The 20,591-nt window shown below is 52.5% G+C and overlaps 1 protein-coding gene across 4 annotated transcripts in view; it reads right to left on the minus strand.

Annotated features, from left to right (window-relative positions):
• PTPRN2 (protein tyrosine phosphatase receptor type N2) overlaps window positions 1–20,591 on the minus strand; it is an 809,200-nt gene that overhangs the window by 20,674 nt on the left and 767,935 nt on the right. For all 4 annotated transcript variants that reach the window (XM_035723337.1, XM_027574319.2, XM_035723336.1 and 1 more), the window contains 4 exons: window positions 11,294–11,413; window positions 10,155–10,321; window positions 4,677–4,730; window positions 2,813–2,877 (listed from right to left, as the gene is read on the minus strand). In XM_035723337.1, coding sequence (XP_035579230.1) covers window positions 2,813–2,877; window positions 4,677–4,730; window positions 10,155–10,321; window positions 11,294–11,413 — 406 coding nt within the window. The remainder of the gene's footprint in view (window positions 1–2,812; window positions 2,878–4,676; window positions 4,731–10,154; window positions 10,322–11,293; window positions 11,414–20,591) is intronic.

A 20,591-nucleotide genomic window follows, 5' to 3' on the forward strand; every position in this document is an offset into this window, starting at 1 on the left:
ACAGATTTAAAAGGCACAACTTTGGAAAACATCTTGTCGGCAAACACATTCTGACTACGCTTGAGCCTCGTTCTCCGGTGAGAGAGGAGCACGCTCCTGAAAACGGGTTCTGATGAAAATATTAACTGCGAGTGAGAAGTGCACTTGTGGCAACAGAGGGGATGTGCAGAAGGATTTTGCAGACAGGGCAGAGAGCAGGAGCCTATTTGCTTTGATTTCAAACTGCATTGTGGTCTGCTTGCTAATAAACTAGACAGTGGAGAAAGCTTGAATTGTGCCTCACACATTCTCGCCCCTAAAGAGGATGCGGGCCTTAATCCCCGGGAGCCCGAGTGAATGCGCGTGTGGCCGCAGCTGGGCCGGCGAGGGCTCGCGGGTGTGGGTGCCCCGCGCAGGCCGGCCGTGCAGGAGAGCTTTGGAAGGGCATTCTTTGGTCCTCATGCAATTCATTCCTTCTAAGAAAAGGAAATGGGAAGAAAGGTTTCGTGTCCAGGCTTTGGGCCTTTGATCATTTGATGAACGCCGGGTCTGCAGCACGGCCTCCAGCTTCTCAGGCCAGACAAAGGCAGCCCAGGCCCCACCAGGCTGGCAGCTCGAGCCAGAACAAAACCCCAGGCGGCTGCGCAGTGTGGCGGCCTGGGAAAGACCCACCTCGGCCAGCGAGGGGCCGCCCTGCCCTTTGATCTCTCCTGAGACCCGGCCCAGGCCCCAGGTCAGAGGATTTCACACTGCACGCCCCCTGGGCAGAGGGGAGCAGGTCAAGAACAGAATGGGGGTGACCCATCTCAGACGTGGCCTGGAGACTGCCCTCCTCGGCCAGTTCCACTCGGCTGGGCTCCATTGTTGAAGGCTGGCCACACTTGAAGGGGATCTGATGGTCCATGCTACAGCGGAGCCACTCAATGGCAGGCCGGCCTCGGACAATGCAGCCAGCCCCGCCCCCGCCAGCTCCTTGGGCTGCCACATTCTTCAGCTGTGCTGCTTCTGGTGAAGCAGTCTGCACCTCTGAAAATCCAGGACACCAACGTGACCCCCACAGTACTGAGAAAGCGGTGGCGTCTGTCTGCTGCCTGTGGGGGAGCCGGTTCTATTCTGACGCAAATGTGCACCGTGGGTTACCGGGTCACGTTGCTTTACCACCACGGGAGCCACTCAAATACCAAGGAGGGTACGAGGGTCCGCAGGCTTCCAAAGGAATTCTGGTCTAATGGGAGGGAAATACCACGTGTGCAGCAGGCAGAGAAGGAGGAGCGGGTGTAAAGGAAGAAAGGTAAATTCTCTTAAGAGCTCCCAGCTCCCAATAATTGCAAATTTGCAAATGGAAAGATGCATTTGATAAGGCACAGTGGCATCAATAGTTAGGAAAGTTTAACTAAAATGTTAGGATTGTGTTAGGATCAAAAACCAAAATAGGTCATTAAAAACAGTGTCAGATCATTTGTCTTTTTGCTTCGGTTTCTTTGCACATTGCCAGCGCTCAGCTAATTTAGGGCACTTAAAATAAGATTTGATGGTGCAAAGCCAGTTCCTTGCTCTCTGCAGTGGCCCGCCCGAGAGGCTGCAGACATGGGGCAGGGTATGGGGTGCACAGCCCGGGGTCTGGTCCTGGCCCTCCAGTCGCCGGTCATACGGCATCCATCACTCAGGCGTGCTGGTCCTTATGTGTAAAACAGCGGGCTACACATCCACATCCTTGGTCTAGAGATGCGTTCCATTTTTCTCCTTTTTAACCAGAAGAAAGTGGAGTATGGAAAATGCTTAGTTTGGAGTTGCCAGCATCTGTGTGAAAATGTACTGAAACTCATTTCTATAATCAGCACCTGCTCTTGTTTCTGGGCAAAGGATGAAGGATGGGTGCTCTGGAAGGCGGGGGCCTGTCTGTGAGAACTCGCAGGCCTGTGCACGCGTGCGCATAGATGAAGAGAATGTTTTGCTCGCGGGTGAGAAAGACAGAAGGTGTCCCCACCTCAGCTCGAGTCCTTCCAAGTCCTGTGGGATGTGGACAGGCACCATGGGAAGAACGGTGTTTTCTCAGGGAGGCTTAGGAAATGCTGCAGGATTCCTCAGTTGCCATGGTAATTCACGTGTCCATGAGGCAGGTCCATTGTGAATCCTTCCCGAAAGTGGCTGTGGAGCATGCTCCCTGGTCTCTAAGGAGACACCTCAGGGCTTTGGTGCGGGGAGCACATTTGAGCGACCAGACCAGCTCAGCGTCCACACCTCCACAGGGGCAAAGGGGGCCGGAGGGCTAGGCTCAGGCTCTGCCCCAGCGGAGCTGCTGGCTGAGGGGGGGCCCCTCGCAGGCCAGGCCTGCAGCCCCAGCTGCCGGACCGGTGCCTCCTCCTCTCGGGTTAGAATGCTTCAGGGTAAACCCCTGTGCGCCGTGTGTGCGTGCGGGGACTGCAGGGGCCGCAGGGGTGAGAGTGTGCCGGACGAGGGTGTTGAGGGGTGGCTGGGGGAGAAGGCCACGGCAGGCCCACGATACTGCACTCTGCACACAGCTTTAGCAACAGGGAGGTTTGCACGGAACACGTGAAGGACACTCTGATCTGCTACAGCCGTCAAGGAGCCGAAGGCTGTCTTCGCCTCGGCAGTGAGGTTAATCGTGACCTCTGCAGCAGCTACTTACCCACACCTACTGGGCGCTTGCCTTAGAAATACCCTGCTTGCTGCAAACAGCCTTCACGTGACTCAGGAAAGGGACAACCATCGGCCAATTTCCTCCAAGGCCGAGGAGAGTACTACCCCCAGGTTGCCACGGCAACGCGGTCCCAGCTCAGCCGCCACAAAGCAGCCACGCTCCCCACCTCACCTTTGGCCATCTTGTTGAGAACCATGTCGATCAGGACGTAGGTGCCGCTCCTGCCCGCGCCGTCACTGCCAACGGAAGGGGAGAGGTGAGAACACCGCCGGCCACGGGAACCCCATGCCCACCAAAGCCAGCGACAGCGTATTTCCCTCCGTGTTAAGTGGGGCTCGTGGGGGAAGAGGAAGGCTTGAATTTGAAAGAGGAAGAAAGTGGGCTGAGGAAGAATCACAGGATGGGAGAGGGGAGGGGAGCAGGGGGAGGGGGGGGAGGAGGGGGAGGAAGGGGGCGGGGAAGGGAGCCTTAGCATCACCGGCAGTGTGGATGAGCTATGGTGTCTGCGTAGATTTGCTCCTGTCTCCCTTTTTCTCCCTCTTTGGCCAAAGACGTGGTCAGTTTTGCCAGAATAAACAAAGGATGGGTCTGGCCATGTCTGCGTTGAGGGTGTTTGCACTGGGGTGAGCGAGGTCACCCCAGCTGTGACTGGGGTCCCCGGGAGAGGACATCAGTCAGCCCGTGGAGGACAGGGAGGCTCCTCTCTGGGGAAGGTGGCTGCTTTGTGAGGCGTGAGGGCACGTCTCCCCTCGTCTCAGAGGCTGCGAGTCCCCCTGGGAGCGGTTGCTAGATGGGACTGTCATGTCCCCTCCTAGCAAAGTCAGCTGTGTCCACTGCAGGCTTGGGAATGACGGGACCAAGCGCCCTGTTCGTGGCCGAGCGCCGGCCGCGGTCCTGGGAGACCTGGGGGGGTCTCGGCGGCCTTTGTGGGAAAGGCTCAGGGGCTCTGGCTCCTGACCCTCAACCCGGGGGCTGGGAAAGCCGCGGCGACCCACAGGACCCTCATGTGTGCAGAGCTCACTCACCACCCCGTCCCCACTGCACAGGTAGGTGACCCTACCTGTCCCGGTGCAGGCCGGCCTCCCTCCCTCCCACAGCTGCTCGGACACCTGCACACACCGGTGACCGCTGCGGCCAGCTCGGGTCCTCGTCACACACCCACATGGAAGCACACGGACACACGCAGGGACACGCCACACGCGCTGGCACACACACCCGACAGACACACACACGCAGTTACACACACACACACGGATACACACGCACCCGACAGACACACACGCGGTTACACACAACACACACGGATACACACGCACCCGACAGACACACACACACGGTTACACACACACACACTGACAGACTAGGTGTCTGATCCTTGGACAGAGCTCCTTTCTATCCAGCGGAAAGGAACCTTCTGTAAGACAGTTCTACCCATCAGAGCATAGTTCTTTACCCAAACGAGGAGGGTGCGAAGCTCAGGGGAGACGGCACCCTGACAGTGAGTTTCTGGCGGCCCTCTGCTTATCTGTGTGGGTGTAACATGCTTGAGGAGCCGCTGGATTTTACCCAAAGGCCAGACTCCCATCCTAAGCAGGGCCAGGCCATCCCTGTGCTAATTCCCGATTCTGTCCCTGTTCCTAACGGGCCCCGAGCATTCCCCAGCATCTTGGTTCCAAACCTCAGCTGAGTGAGTTGGCGCCTGAGACATCGCCACGGATGGAAAATCCCGTCCCAAGGTGTTTGTGTGGGGGCAGCATGTGGGCTTGAGAAAATACAGGGTGTGAGGCCGTGCATGCGGCCGCGGCCTGCACGACCCAGCACAGGGGCGGCCCAGCAGGTCGTGTGGCGCGGCGGGGCATGCACACCACGCACGTCATGAGCGGCCTAGAAACTTTCGTCTGTAGCTTTGGTTCCCTTCAGAAGTGCCAGTTAGGTGCATTTACGAAGCACGGACAAAGTTCGATGTGTATATTTAACTGTGGTTTTCTTGTCAGGTAGGGAGCACCGGTTAATCCGTGTGAAAAGTTGTACTTGCCTGCAGTGAACAATTATTGGACAAGAACGGCCCCTGTAGCACTTGTTTACTTTTCTGAAATAAAAAGAGACAGAAATCATGGTTATGCACTACGACTCTTATGTCTTGCAAACTAACTCTTAAGCCAAAACAAATAGACCGTATCTTTGACATCATTTTGCAATAAGAGCCTGTTTTGACAAAGAAAATCAAAATTACACACACATTTTCAAAGGTTTATTTTTCTTTTCAATATTAAATGATTAGACAGAGCTTTAAAAACAATTTTTACATTTTCGCAATTTCCCTTTCCCTTTCCAAGCGAGAACCCGGGGCTTCCGTCACCAGCCCGTCCTACTCCTCCGTCTGCGGCTCCACTCAGCTGACTGGTTGGTTGTGACATGAGGATCTAGGTTCTTTGCTAAAATGTTTGAGTTTTGCAATTTATGCTCAAAATTTCTTACATTCTAGACATCATACTGGAATATAATATTACTCTATTGTCTCAAAACAGCATCTTACAGGTCCTTCTGGATCTGTCCATTTGGTCGGAGTTCTAAATTGCGGAGTTGAGACAAGTCCTTCCTTTGTATAAATCTGCATACGTTTACAAACAACTCTGTTGTGCAGATTTTAGACCAGAATTTATGAGAATTAACAATAAGCATAGATTATTTTGTAATCAAGCCCTAAGTCAAAACAAAGCTCTGATTTCAAATCCTGTGATTTATATCAGCTCCAAATTTGTTGAAAATCAGTGAAACAACTAAGCGTGTTTACAAAGTGCATCAGATTTTTCAATAAAATATTTCTGAGTAGAGAAAAGTCAATGAAAAAATGTGTGAGGGGCCGTGTTCTAAAATGCTCCCTACGAATTTCCACAATGAATATGACATGAAGCTAAATTTAAAACGAATGACAGTGCAGAAATAAAAATCTTTTTCCTTGCACCGGACATGGGAAAACATCACACATCTTTGCAAAGTCTTGCCTGCCCAGCAGAGTCAGCTGGAAGCTCATATTCTGTTAACGGGTGGCCTTGCCTCGAAACCCCAGAGCCGAGGGGTCGGGAGGCGGGGACGGGGGTGGTGGGCAGAAGGAGGTGACGGCCCGTGCAGGTGCCCAGCGGGTATTTCCATGTCTGCCCCCAGAGCAGAGCCCAAACAACACGGGGCGGGGTGGGGGGGAGCCACAGCCGAGCCCACCAGGGCAGCTGTGATTGGTGGCTGCCTCCTGCAGCATGTGGAGCTTGCAGAGCACCCAAAATGTCTTAAAAATGAGAAGACCCAGAAACATGGGTAGAGTAAGCCCCTCAGGGTCCCTATGGCCACGTTGCTATTTCTGCTGGACTTTTTCTTACTTTCGAGGTCCACTGCAGTGTGAGGGGTTAGCGGGAAGGTGAAGGAAGTAGGAGTGAACTCATTAAAATCAATGGTGGGCCAGAATGCCCGGAAGGTTCTTGGGCCTTTGAGAATAAAACAGACTGGAAAATGAATCGACTAATATCTCTGTCTAAAACCTCCCATTCTTTGGGGCGCCTGGCTGGCCCAGTTGGTGGATGTGTGACTCTTGATCTCAGGGTCTTGAGTTCGAGCCCCAGGCTGGGTGTAGAGATTACTTAAAAAAAAAAAAATTAAGAAAAAAAAATCTTAAAACTCCCATTCTTGACTCAGGTTGTAAGGGCAACATGAGCTTTAGATCTGACAAAATAGATGCCAGACTCCCAGGACGTACCTCAGCGTGAGCGACGTGAGGCCCACCAGCTCCAACAAGGTTGTGTGTGGGCACGTTCGCCCTGCTTGTGCAGTGTGTGTACACACTGTGTGTGCGTGCGTGCGTGTGCAGAATCAAGCAAGCTCAGGGTCAGACTAGATTTAGGGAGGCTTTATTCCTATAGGCCTTTTACTTTCAAACAGAAGACTTTACTAGAAATCTCTTGGTCGCTGAATCTTTTAGATGTGAACCTCCAACAGTCTGTGATAGTTCATACTTGGTAGTCCAGGCTCAACGTTTGCCTGCTCACATACTGCTCAATCACCAGGTTTTGGGCATTTTTTCTGATGGGGCCAAGCACAAAAGTAGTACATTAAAAAAAAAAAAAAAGAAATAAACAACCACCGAATTCCCTTGTTTAGACTGTATCAGTTTCAGAAAACCATAACTGTAAGGGGCCAGGAGAACAGGAGTGTCCCGTTTTGGGCTGGTCAGCCCCATTTTTGGCAAAATGCATTAAGAATAACTGCTCTTATAGAAGACTAAAATGCTCTAATAACTGCTTCTGTGGTCCCTGCTCTCCTGTTATTGAATATTTAAAGTATTACTTTCTCCAGCTCATTGCGACTGGCTGCCTCAGCAGGACCCAGGGAGGTTTCAATGCGGTTTTAATATCCATGCTGGCCCCGCCCTGGGCTAAACCTATTTACAAACAGCCACGAGCAATCAAGGAGACGCGCAGTGTGAATACAATATGCTGCCACGGTTTAGAATTTTATTTACAAAGAATCACGTGCTTGTATTATTACAACGTAAAACATCACGAATAGAAAAGTAAAAAGCATCACGTAGTCAACAAAAGCGTTCACCTGGTTGACCCAAGATAGAGATGCAGAGTATTCATGAAGATAAGAAATACACAGCTGTCTTGTTTGACTCGATTAGAACAAATCATCAGTCAGCAAAAGGTTGCAAACATTCAGAAAAATGGATATTATATATATTTCAACAGGAGGAATTCACTGAGAAAGAACGATTAGTAATACAAACCAACCCACGGGTCACTGAGTGAGAAGGAACCGTCATGCAACCAACAGCAAACAAAGGTCAGAGGTCGTGAGAGGCTCAGAAAAGGGGCTCCCCACACTGCCCTGTAGCAGAGTCACAGCCTCCAATGATCACTTTTGTGACTATGCAACTGGGCTCATATTACTAGCTGCAACATCACAAAAATGACACTGGCCACCGCTCATTAGCTGGCAAAGTAAGGGTCTGTCCATTTCTACAGGGATCAGCGTTGTGAATGCCGTTGCACACAGCAAGAAGGGAGAAACTCAGAGAGACAGACAGAGAGAGAGAATTTTTAAAAGCAAAGCCCTCACATGTGATGTTAATTATCTCTTGGCTTTTGCAGCTTCTCTTTAAAGTGGAAATGTGCTCCCTCTGGGCTCCAGAAGTATGTAATTACACGTCTCAGTGCCTGACACACCCTGGCCAGAGTGGGGGAAGGCTGGGCAAATGTTCGGGGTTGGGGTCGGGGTGGGGGGAGGAGGGAGACCTGCGCATAAGGTGACCAGTGTCTTCGGAAGCCGAAGCCTCTTTCTGATTGCTGAACTTTGGGTGGCTCTTTTACCTAGAAAACCCCGAAGCGGCAATCCGTGCCTGAGAGTGATGCTCCCAAGAACGTGATCGCTCGCGCCCACTTTCCAGTGAGTGCACCACAGGCAGCCAGGTCTGGAAAACTGGGCGGTACCAAGTCAGGCAAGCCAGCGAAGCTTTTGATTCTAATGGACTTGCAAATTTCAACTGAACAAAAACCTCTGGAGCCTTATCTCCTAAGCCTCTGGGGAAAGGGAACTTTGGGAGTCCGTGTTTCTTCAGGACAGGTTGTAAGCACAGAGGGTTGGTTGTGTATTGTTCAGTTCCATATATGTATATGGATTTTGGTGTACGCCCATATGCATATATGTACAAACACATTGGATGAGCGTAAAGACAGGGGCTGGGATGATCTGCTATCTTTGTAGCCACATCCATTTTGCCAGTAACGGCTGTTTCTCGAAGACTGTATCTCAGGAAATGTGCCCTAGGTCAGATTTTTAGATTGCCTGTCTTTAGACATAAATTTGTATTAAGGAAAGGTATCTGACAGCCAGGACATGGGGGTGGATTGAGAGGGAACTGTGTGTAGTCAGTGCTTTGCGGTGCGTTCAGGACTTGATGCATCGTGCACGCTCGGCCTCTCTGGGCGAGGTCAGCAAACGTGCGCCATGGCTGAGATGCCACATGCGTGTCTCTCCAGGAGCTCTTTCACACGCTATTTGGTCCAAAGAACTATTCAAATAAAAATTCTGTTTTGCTTTTCAAAGTAGACTAAAAGGCAAAAGAAATAGTATCACAATAACCTTGAGAATGTCTAACACACAAATTCAAGAAATGCAGAGATCAGCCTGAAACCCCACTGTCTCGAGTTACATAGCCATAGACTCAAGGATGGTAACTGTTCGGACACAAATCACTCTGTGATTGGGTACAATGCTGGATTAAGGTGCATTTTATTTCTTAGTTCGTTGTTTTGGATCTCTGTCTGCTTTTGTGATTAGGCAGGTTTCCAATCCATTAAACGTTAAGAGGGGCTCTACGGAACGGAGAGCTCAGTTATCATGCTGCTCAACGCCTGCCTCGCTTGGTGGCCGCTCATTCTTCACCACCATGCAACAGCCAGTGCTGACCACCGTTATCACCAAATCCAATGGACAATCCAAGCTTCCATCTTAAATTTCCCCCTTTTTTGCCTTGTCAATATCTTCCTGAAAGATGGAGTCCAGCATTCATCTCAACAGTTCAATAAACACACTTTAAAACAAGACAGCCCCCTGGGCAACTGGCTGACCGGAGCGTGAACAAAGACTGGATGTTTCCAGACTGTCAGTTTCAAAACTGCACTAGACTACACAGTCATGTGCTACTTCCATGCAGGCTCTCCCCCAAGGTCTAAGGTCACCCGGGCTGGAATCTGGCCCCACACCTGTTACATCTCATTATCCTGTCCAACCAGATAGTATCCAAACTAAAAATCTGCCTTTTCCTTATCGATATCCGGTGAAGCATGAGCTTCAGGACTCTACCACTTGGAGAATCTTATCAGAAATAATGACCGCATTTCCACGATTCTAAGGCATCTATGTTCCCCCCCACCCTTTTTAACTCCTCTAAAACCAGAAAACATCTTGCAGTTAATATGTACCTTTAACATAATCTCCTTCCCCTCGCCTCTCCTATATATAATCATAAATACAGTTGACCCTGGAACAACATGGCTCTGAGCTGCGCTGGTCCACTTACACCTGAGTGTTTTTTTCGATAAATACAGGATGGCACTGAAAATGTATTTTCTCTTCCTTGTGATTTTCTTCATAACGTTTTCTTTTCTCCAGCGTACTGTTATTGTAAGACTACAGCGTATAATACACATACCGTACAAGCTATGTGTTAATTGACTTCTTATGTTACCGGTAAGTCTTCCAGTCAACAGATTATTAGAAGTTACGTTTCGGGGGAGTCAAAAGTTAAACGTGTATTTTCAACTGTGTGGGGGGTTGGTGCCCCAACCCCATGTTGTTCAAGGATCAACTGTATATTTATAATCCATAAATATAAAACAGATGGCGTGTCTCACAGCAAATGGCTTCTTAGACACAGGAAATCTGGTATCAGACAGCGTTCCCTCCTCTCTTATGCCCACACTCTAACACGTTACCCTGCTTAGAGCGCTGTTTGTCATACCTGCGGAAATCCAGGAGGGACCTCGCGGAAGAAGGCACTCCCTGGTCATACCAGCTCAGGAAATGGAACTGGGTCACCGTGCGCGTCTCGTTGGTTTGCAGGTTCTTCAGATAGAAGCTCCTCACGAGGAAATCCTCACACCAGATGTGCTCGGAGACTAGGTTTACCTGGACAGGAGGACAGGGCGCATTGGGACGTAAAGCATTGTCTGAGCAGGGAGCCACTCTGAGCAGCGAAGGGCGGATACTACGAGGACCCCGTGCGGGTCAACAGCGGGATTAATGGCTCCTCCCACCTTCTCAGTTTTAATGGGGTTTATGCAAAAGATAACTGTGGGTTTTTAATGTCACCTAGGTGCATTAGTCAGATTATTAGAAAATTGTGTTACAACCCAAAATGATTCCAGCTTTCATCTTTTATATTTCTAAGCTATCTAAACCTTCAAGAAAAACTATAGTTTGGAACAAGAACACCTGTGGGTTCCCCTGTAACTTAGGTTTCACTGCAGGTGGTTATCAACTAGAGGTGGAGAGGAGACCAAAGGAGTCACGCAAATAGCGTGACTCGGTGCTTCTCGGGGCCAAGCCCCTTCTCAGCAGCTCAAAATCCACGACTTTGTGATCTAGGATTCATCTTCACGCTTCCACCATGGGACTTTGGCCTTCTGACTAATTTTTAACGCAAAACAACAGATGCATGCTGGTACGTGTTGAACTGCCCAAGTTGGCGCAGTTCATTGTTAACGTGGGTAGAGAGCCCAGCTAGAGAAAGAAGCTTGCCAGCAGGCGCCCCTCAAGGAAGGTCGAATCTACAGACCCACAGCCCTGAACGCCGCGGGAGGCCACGGTGCAGGCAGGGATCTTCTGACAACAGACCCAGGAAGGGTCTATCACTCGGAGCCTGGCTCAATGGGCCTCCCTGCGAGGTAAATGTGTTTTGGTTCCTTCTGTCTGATTTTGGAATCCTAAAACTTTAAAAATGAAGACCGCACTCTTTATGCCAGAGCCCGAGGTGCCACAGCATGGCTTTTTGGAGGGTGTGGGTGCCTACAGACTGTGGGGCCCTGGGGAAGGGGCCACCTGGGGAGGTGGGGGCACTGCTGTTCTCCGGGGCCCGGCGGGCGGGCGCCTGGGGAGTACCTCGTAGACGTGGTAGAGGTTGGAGCCTTCGTCGGGCCAGTAGTGGTAACACTGCCGGACGCCGTTCTCCGAGAGGGGTGTCAGCATGACAATGACCACGCAGCCACTCTCCCACACCATCTGCAGACAGAGGAAGGCCAGCGGCCACAGTGTGACTGGCAGATCCGTGCGACACGTGCAATGGCCACGCTCAGTGACGCGGGCCCAAGGTGCTCCCGCCCAGACCAACATCTCCTTCATCAGACCCTCTTCCTCCATAGCTGGCTTCCCATCTCTGAATATGCCCCGTAGTCTCCATGGTCCATGCAATACTAAAAACAACCACCAGTGATTCATTCCACACCTCTGAGAACCTCTTAAGACCCATATTCAGCGGTCTGGCTTCCCAACTTTGGATCTGTGAAGGGAGCTTTCTACCATGCTGCACAAACCCACAACATGGGCTCTTACGGAGAGCAATGGCTGGGGTTTCATGTACCTACACGGAATATGGCCATGCTACTCAATGAAAACAGAACTGAGTTAATAATTCATAGCAGCCACATTACGAAGCGTCTCCGAGACACAGCGAACCGATGGCCGCACATCCAAATGCGGAGAGGGGGCAGACACCAAGGCCCTCCACGGGATTTCCTCTCAAACACAACTCCAACTTCGTGGCTGTGGACCTGTGTATTAACACTGGAGCATAATCACGAAAACCATGAATTCTATGGGGCATGCTCAGGCGGCACTGCAGACGTGTATTAGCATATTAAATTATAGAGTGAAGAGGAGCCTACTTTCCCCGCAGTGGGTTACGGTGACCTGACAGAAATATTTATAAGCAACTGCATTTAGATGTAAATTTCATATCTAAGAGACCTTGTATTTCTTTTAAATACAGATATAACAATCCAATTAGAATCTTGTCATTTAAAAAAAAATCCACATAGCTCAAATATAAAATGCGTTTCCTTCAAAGTTCATGTTATTAAATAACCCCCTTTAAGTGATATTTTAAAAAAAGACATGTCCACGGTATTTTCCTCTTTGAATAATGATTTATATTCCTGCGTGATGGGAATAGTCGATGCTTTTATGGCACTGTGCTGTGTCTCATTAATACTGGAATTTCATGGAAACTGCTGGTGTTTATGAAAAAGCCCACAAATAAATATGAATTATGCCCGAACCTATGTGCCTTCATTTTCCTTAGCGCAAAGCCAACCACAAGATGAGAATTCAAAGCATGTGTCTCACGTGCAGCTTTCAGGCTTTGCAGCCTGCCCCACTAAATTGGTCCTTCCAGCACATAACAATTTAATGTGTCTTTAGAAGGTGGAGAAGCTCATTGAAGCCATTACGAAAATGAGGAGAAACAGAGATTTTATGAGTGTAATAAAAATACAATGATCTAGACCATAAACTAATCATCTCACACTCTGCTTGTGCCACCCAAATGTGACATTAGGAAGCTCCTCATTTAAAGAGGAGTCTGCCCGGCCGGGTAGCCCCGTTCATTGGTCTGTGCACGCCGCGCTTCCATTCAGGAGCCCACCCGGCTCTCTGAAGACTTGGTTAAGATTAAATCCAAATGAAACTTAATTTAAACAAACAATCCCAAAGGCACTCTTGGGGATCATATTTCTTTTTAGGTCACCGTGTCTAAGAGCAGAGAGGGGAATTTAGTAAATCACACAAACAGGCGGCCCCCTTGGGGCCTGTGTGTCCGCTTGCTGGGCGACGGAGCTGCTCCTGCATCGCTTCCCACCTGCAGCCGCTGCGTCACCCACTGGCCTTCATGACACGCCGAGAAGAGTTAATGCGGGTTCTGGTGGGATCCAGGACGCCAGCCAAAGTTCAGGTTAGAAACAGGGACAAGTTTCTCTGTTTCCCCTTCCGTGGCTCCCCCAGCCCTCGGGCAGTACCCAGCTGCAGGAGGGGCTGCTTGTGCGGTTGGTCTTCGGGAAACCCTAATCCTTCTCTTCTGGGAAGCAGCTATATCCACCCAGGGGCCCCACTGAATCTCAGAAGCGAGGCAGTCTGCTGGATGAGTGAGCTAAATGTGTGAATGCCAGAAATGGTGATTTCTAGCACTTTTCTTTTCAGTGTCAGAGACCACGACACGCCTGGTCACCTCCTGGTTTACCGGGCACCTTTACCGAGCACCCAGCACGTCAGGAGAGTCAGAGGTAACTAGAAGTGCCCGCTGAAAGTGGGGTGGGGACCGCGCACCACAGAGCGCCACGGGGGTCTGCAGTCCCGCCCACAACTCCTCTCGTGCCCAATGGATGACTTTTCCCAAACAGGAAGCAGCTGCTTCCACCCCTGGATCCAGACGAGGCCACCAACATGGATGAAACATGAGCCTTCAGGGTCGGATCCTGAGTATAAACCAGGGCTGCGCTCGGAGGAGCTTTCTGGGGAGCTTCTCAGATGCTCCAGCACCACCCCTCAGAAGTCCCCCCTGAAGGCCCAGGACACCTCAACAGTATGGCTTCACGGCCAGGGATGGGAGCGATGGCGGCCTCTGGCGTTTATGGTCCCCGCCAACCTCTTCTTGGGCGACCGCGTGCTGCGGGAGTGAGAGGGGTCTGCTCGGTGTCCCATGTCACCACCTGCCACCAATCCCTGGGAGCCCGCCCCAGGCTGCATCTCCCGGGGACGCGGTGGAGACGCTCACGATGCTGTCACTGCCAATGGGGACCCGTGCGTGGCCTTGGGCAGCAAGCAGGCAGGTAACGGGACATCCCGTGGCTCAGAAGGTCGCTCTGGCGACAGGAAGCACACACTTGGGCTGCTGTGTGATCCAACTGAGGCAGTTTACTGACGGTTGATAAGAAAAGCCAGATTGCTCTTTGTTACATGTTGAGTTTTGTCCCCCCAAGAAGATATGCTGAAGTCCCAACTGCTGAGACCCGCAAATGTGACCTTATTTGGAAATAGGGTCTCTGCTGATGTCATTGAGTTACAGAGGGGGGTCATACTGAATTAGAGCGGGCCTCATAAGAAGAGGGAAAACCCCGGGCGAAGACAGGCCCTGGCAGGAAGCCTCAGGACTGTGTGGGGTCCCCAGATGCTGAAAGGAGGAAGCCCCTCGGGCCCCTTGATTCCAGACGTCCGGCCTCCAGAACTCTCAGAGAAGCCCCCCAGCAGTCGAAAATCCACACTTAACCTGTGACTCCCCAAAAGCTTGACTACGAGCCCATAGTCGACTAGAAGCCTTACCAGTAACGCAGGCAGCCGATTAACACATGGTTTATATGTTATATGTACATTATTTGCTATATTCTTATAATAAGGTAAGCTGGAGGAAAGAAAACGTTATCAATAAGATCATAAGGAAGAGAAACTATGTTTACAGCACTGTCCTGGAAAACATCTGCGTCCGGAGGCCCCGGGCAGCTCAGACCCGCATTCGAGGCTTAGCGGTGTGCTTGCTGCCAGTGGCCTCCTCGGGGCTGAGCGTGCCCCTCCAACGGGCCTATACAAACCCAATTAAAGCAGATGGAAGGAAACCACAGTCGTCTTCTCATCCAAAGTCTTTTTCGAAAACTAGCTCTTCAGCAAGCCAAGCTCTTTCAAAGTCCCGCTAAGACCTGATCAAAGGAAAGCTGACCCATCCAAAATCGCAAAGGCCCAGGTCATATTCTCCGCCAGGCACCCGGTTCCTCCAGGCATAAAACATCTTCCTGTACTTAGATCTCTTGTGATGTGTCCCTTTCTACCTTGCATCATCCTTATCATGTGCTCACATCTTTCTCCCACTAGACTGGCATCTCCGAGAAGACCGGATGCTGGTCTGGACACCATTTCTACCCTCCACGGCAGCCAGGACCGTGACTTACTAGAGTGGTTGCTCGGCTGAAAACAACACACATGTTTAAAAGAGACCCTTTGACTATTTCTGTAAAAAGAGATAAAATGCTGTCAAAGGCATGCCTGGAAGAAGTTCTCCCAGGACCTGCTTAACGTCCAGAAAAGCTTTTTAATTTTTCATTCTTTTAGCACATGAACTGTTTGCCTGGGTGATGGAGCTGCGGGTGCGTGAGGCAGACAGCTCTTCTCTGTGGGCGCCACATCCCCCCGCGATCCTGACCATACATGCGTTTCTGTGGTGGACTTATTTTTACAGGTTGAACAGAGATAATCCGAAGTCCGGCCATGAAGGGGCTGACTCACATTTTAAAATAATAAGGAGTCAATTAATGAGGTTTAGTAACACTTGCGTTTTTCTCCTTACAAGCTCACTGACGTCAGTCAGCTCTAATGCGGTCTGACATAGATCCGAAAGGGGAAAACAGGTGTCTGCAACACCTTCTGCAGCCGAGACCCCACCCTAGGCCTCCCCGAACACCGTGTCCGCGCGCTGCAGCAAGCCTCCTGTGGTCACGGGCTCTGCGTCAAGCCACGGGGCACAGGTGAGGAAACTTCTGCTCTGTCTTCCGTGCACGACTCATAACGCGCCCACCTGACCTGCCGCTTAGCACACAAATGTGTCGGCGCGGGCCTCCCTGGGCCACGAAGTCATCCTCCTCGCTAGCCGTGTGATGCTGGGTGCCGGACACCCTGCGCCCAAACCAGTCCCACAGCCGCCACCCCACAGCCCGTAAACGGCAGCCTCGACCTCTGAAATCCCTTCCCACTGGGAGTAAAGGAGAAGGCATCTAAATAAGAAGTCCTTTCCGTGTCCCTGGAACCGGGTTTGAGTTTTATTGGAAAGATGGCGCAGCTGGCCTAGCTGCCCAGCCGACTGTCCAGCCGACTGGCTGGGTGCAAACACTGGGCCCTCAGGGTTTCCAGAGCCAGGCCACCGGCTTCCAGACCCGACTTCTTCATCCAGCCCCTGTGCAGTTGCTCCAGGCTATTCATCACAGGTGCTTGGACGTCTGGGAAGGTACCTGGACCGAGGGAGTGTCGCCACTTAGAGCCGTTGGCAGTCCCTCAGCCTTGCTCACCTTTCAGGTTAAATATGTGTGTCGTCTGCTTAGATGAAAGTGCCACGCTCAGGCTGCCGCTTTCTTTTCGAGATGAGAACCTGGTATCAACGCATGAGTCCAGCTGTGGGTCCCAGAGAATGAGGAGGGGGGTTGAGGGTGGATGAGGAGGAGAAGGTGGACAGGAAGGAGGGGAGGAAGGAGGAGGGGAGGAGGGGGGAGGGGAGGAGGGGAGGAGGGGGGAGGGAAGAGGGAGGGAGGAGGGAGGAGAGGGGAGGAGGGAGGGAGGAGGGAGGGAGGAGGCGAGAAGGGAGGGAGGAGGGAGGAGGCGAGGAGGGAGGGAGGAGGGAGGAGAGGGGAGGAGGGAGGGAGGAGGGAGGGAGGAGGCGAGAAGGGAGGGAGGAGGGAGGAGGCGAGGAGGGAGGGAGGAGGGAGGAGAGGGGAGGAGGGAGGGAGGGAGGAGGGAGGGAGGAGAGGAGGAGGGAGGGAGGAGGGGAGGAGGGAGGAGGGAGGGAGGAGGGAGGAGGGAGGGAGGAGGGGAGGAGGGAGGAGGGAGGAGGGAAGGAGGGAGGGAGGAGGGAGGAGGGGACAAGGGACCAGTAACTTAAAAGCAGAATAGCCAGGACGTTTCTGGCTGCGATCCAGAATGTCAGTTGAAAAGGAACTCAGGGGGCACCTGGGGGGCTCAGTCGTTGAGCGACTGCCTTAGGCTCAGGTCATGGTCCCAGGGTCCTGGGATGGAGCCCCGCCTCGGGCTCCCTGCTCCGCGGGGAGCCTGCTTCTCCCTCTGCCCCTGCCCCTGCTCATGCTCTCTCTTGAGTGCTCTCTCTCTCTCAAATAAATAATCTTCAAAAAAAAAGAAGAGAACAAGACCCTCGGGATATACGTCTCTCAGCCAGGCCCGAGTCTGAAGGTTGCCAAGAGGGCACGTGTGCTCTCCGCTGCGCGCTCCCCGAGCAGAATCACGGACACCCCTGCAGATCAGGGCTTTCAAGCCCACCTTTAGGGGAGGTGGCATGATAGGTTTTCTTCTCTCTTTAAAGGTTTATGAGCTCGTGTATAGGGAGTCCAGTGAGACTAAATATCTGAAGTAAAATGTCCTGGAAAACCCAGGGCAAGTGGCTGAAGTATTTATGAACAGAAATAACAAATGAAGTTTTTCTTAAGAAATTAACTCTCCTTAATTCTTGTATTTGACCCAACAACGTGCTTTAAAACCAACAATCCGTAAGCTAACAGGGCTCTGGAGTAAATGTCCCCCTTCCACAATTCCTTGATGCTCCAGAAACAGAAGACCCCTTCATGCACGAACCAGAGGGTGTCCTGGGGTGAAGACCAAGCACAATTCGTCACCAGCCTCACAGGGTAACAGGGCTTCGGGGACGGGCTCAGGCTCTTGGAGTCAGGTGTCTCAGGACGGCCAGAAGTCAGATTTCTGACCCGAGCCCTGGTGTGATGTGGTCTCCCGAGGAAGGGGGACGATGTGGCCCTGGAGGGCCCTGAAGCTCGGGGAGGCTCAGGCTGGCCCTAGGGTGCCTGCACATGACCAGGCCAGGCCGGGGCCTCTCTGGATGCTGGCTGGGCTCCTGTGGGATTGGATGGCGATGGCTCTAAGGTGTCCATCTGTGGGTGGAGCAGACTGTGGAGGTGGGGGCCGCCCGCTTCCCTCTCCTCTCCGCCAGATGTGGGCTTGGGCCGTGAGAGCAGGGCAGATGTGCAGCAGACTCGGTCCTTGGCCGCGTCCGGGCCTCGGGGACCTGCTGTGTGTGCACTGCTCACTCAGGCTTTGTCGGACTCTTCCTCCAGGGTCCCCGTCTTGCCCCCTCACCCCGACCCCCAGGCGGAAAGTGCCGGGGAAGGAGAACGTTTGCCTTCTTTGGCTCTCCCACAGAAGCTGGCTCTGAGTTTTTTCTTGACCACAGTAAGGACTGGGATCGATAAAAACACACAACTTAAACCCAGCCCAGCACTTTTGGAGAAGAGAGTGCTTCGCCGGTGAAGCCTTCATAACAGAATACCTTCCGGAAGTGGAAGACGGAACTCGACCGGAGGGCTTTCTCTTGGTCAAACGTTGATAACGGCATCTGTGTTAGCACTGCCTGGGCACCGGCGGGACCCCCGCTGCCTGGAGCGGGCCCTCTGCCCTGGACTGTGGACTCCGCGCCCCGTCCCTGCTCGCTGGCCTCTGGTTCTGTCTGAAAGAGCTCATCTGTCAAGCAGGACGGGCCAGTGTGCTCTTGGCTGAGCCACCCTGTGGTGAAAGGGGACGGTGACCAGTCTGCGTCCCATGGAGAACGTCCCAGTTCCTGGGGTGGAGGGGCTGCTGTGACCCGCTTCTAGGGGCTTCATGTGCCTGGCTCTGCAGCTCATGTCTGTAAATAGTTCTCATGCACCCGAGCTCGGTCAACTGGGTCGCCTGAATTTCTGGTGGTGACACATCAAAGCGGCCACTGTGGAAAGCACACGGTTCTGCCAGCTTCCCCTAAAAATACAAGAGGAGGGACCCCTTGGGACCCTTGGGACCAGGTGAGGGGTGGGTCAGCAGGAGGAGCTCCACCACCGCTGTGCGAAGAGCAGGGACCCGTGGCAAGAATGGCAATGACTGGCCACGTCCCCAGGACGGCCCCTTCCTCCTGCTGCCCCAGGCCGCCCGCCCTCCCATCTCACAGAGAAGTTTCTTCTCCGCGAAAGCTGTCCTGACGCTCCTTCGAAACGGCTGGCGCAACACGGTTACGTCGTCAGGAACAACGGGTTTACCCTGGGAATGTCCACAGTCCCCGCAGAAGACTGCTTGCCTTGCGTTTCTGCGAACGGATGCGCCCAGGGGCCTCCCCAACACGGTGCCTTCTTCCTTCTCGGGGAGCGGGGGTAGTAAATCATCTGAGTTCTAGAGATCTGGGTTTAAAACATGCCCTGCCTCCAGCTGGCTGTGTGGATTCAGGAAGTCATTTAGGGTACCCCAGGCATCAGCCTTCTGGTAGAACGGGGATCATGATATTCTCTCATTGTAGTAAAATATACATAAGATGTACCTTCTTGGCCATTTTTAAGTGCAGAGTTAAGTAGCATTAAGTAGACTCACGTTCCTGCGTAACCATCGCCACCATCCATCTCCAGAACGTTCCATCTTCCCAAACTGAAACTGTCCCCATTAAATACCAAGTCTGCTCCCCAGGCGCCTACCCTCTACTTACTGTCTCCCTGGATCTGACTCCCCACAGGCCATGTATGAGGGGACCCCAGGGGCTCAGTCTTGTCCTTGGTCATTAGGGGCATTGACTGAAGTTGCCACCTGAAGCGCCTGCCCAGGGTCTGGCATACAGTAAGTGCTCAACGGGATTTCCCTCCCCTCCCGCTCCTTTCCTTGTGTTCACTTGGACTTCAATGCCCCCCTTTGCACATGTGCATGTGCCTCTTTCTCTCAAAGTAGCCACGCAGGCCCCGTTACACAGATGCGGACGTCCTCCCAGATTAGAATATGTATTCCAGGCTCGGGGTCAAACCAGCGGACAGCTGACCTTCATCGCCTTCTCCTTTTCCTCCACCCCCAGCCCCAGCGTTCCCCTCCCCACGCGGCTCATCGACGACCAGAGCTTTTTGGTGCCTGTGGGCTGTCACAGGCTGGGGGACCAGGCGTTAGCTCCTTCCTGCAAGGTAATTTAGAAGTACTGGGGACCTCTGCATTCTGGACATGCTAGGCCCGGCTTGTGTCCCCCCTCGCTGACCTGCCCTGACCTTCACGGCCCCTCCCGCCCCCCCCCACCCCCCCTGCCCCCACCACCCAGCGGCCTCTCTCTGGATTCCCGCAGTGGCCATGTGTGTCTCAGCAGCAAAGTATTCGGTCTCAGTCAATGCTCATTTCTTAGCCACTCCAATGGGTGGAATAGTGTCTCCCAAGGGTCACGCACACCTGGAACCTGTGGACGTGACCTTCTTTGGAAATAGGGCCTCTGCAGGTGCGCTCAAGAGGAGGCTGCACTGGCCAGAATGGACCCCAAGTCTAATGACCAGTGGCTTTCTAAGAGGAGCGAAATTTGAACCCTATGGAAGGGTCACTACGAGGATGGAGCAGAAGCAGAAGTGTTGCGTCCATGAGCCAGGGGACCCCCAGCAGTGTTGGCCATGACCAGAAGCCGGAGACAGCGGCACGAGCAGGTTCTCCTGCGGAGCCCCCACGTAGAACCAGTCTTGCCCACGCCTGGGTCTCAGGCCGCCAGCCTCCAGCATTTCTGTGCTGCTTTGTAATGTTATGGCAGCCACGGAAAAGTTGTGCCCCCAGCCTTCCTCGAGACCACGGCGTCTTGCTCAAGTGCATTTGGAGGATACAGAGTTGAAGCAGTTTCTTTACGACAGACTTCTCAGCGGCTTCGACGTGTTTT

Source organism: Zalophus californianus, chromosome 12 (assembly GCF_009762305.2).
Source record: "Zalophus californianus isolate mZalCal1 chromosome 12, mZalCal1.pri.v2, whole genome shotgun sequence".
Classification (NCBI taxonomy): domain Eukaryota; kingdom Metazoa; phylum Chordata; class Mammalia; order Carnivora; family Otariidae; genus Zalophus; species Zalophus californianus.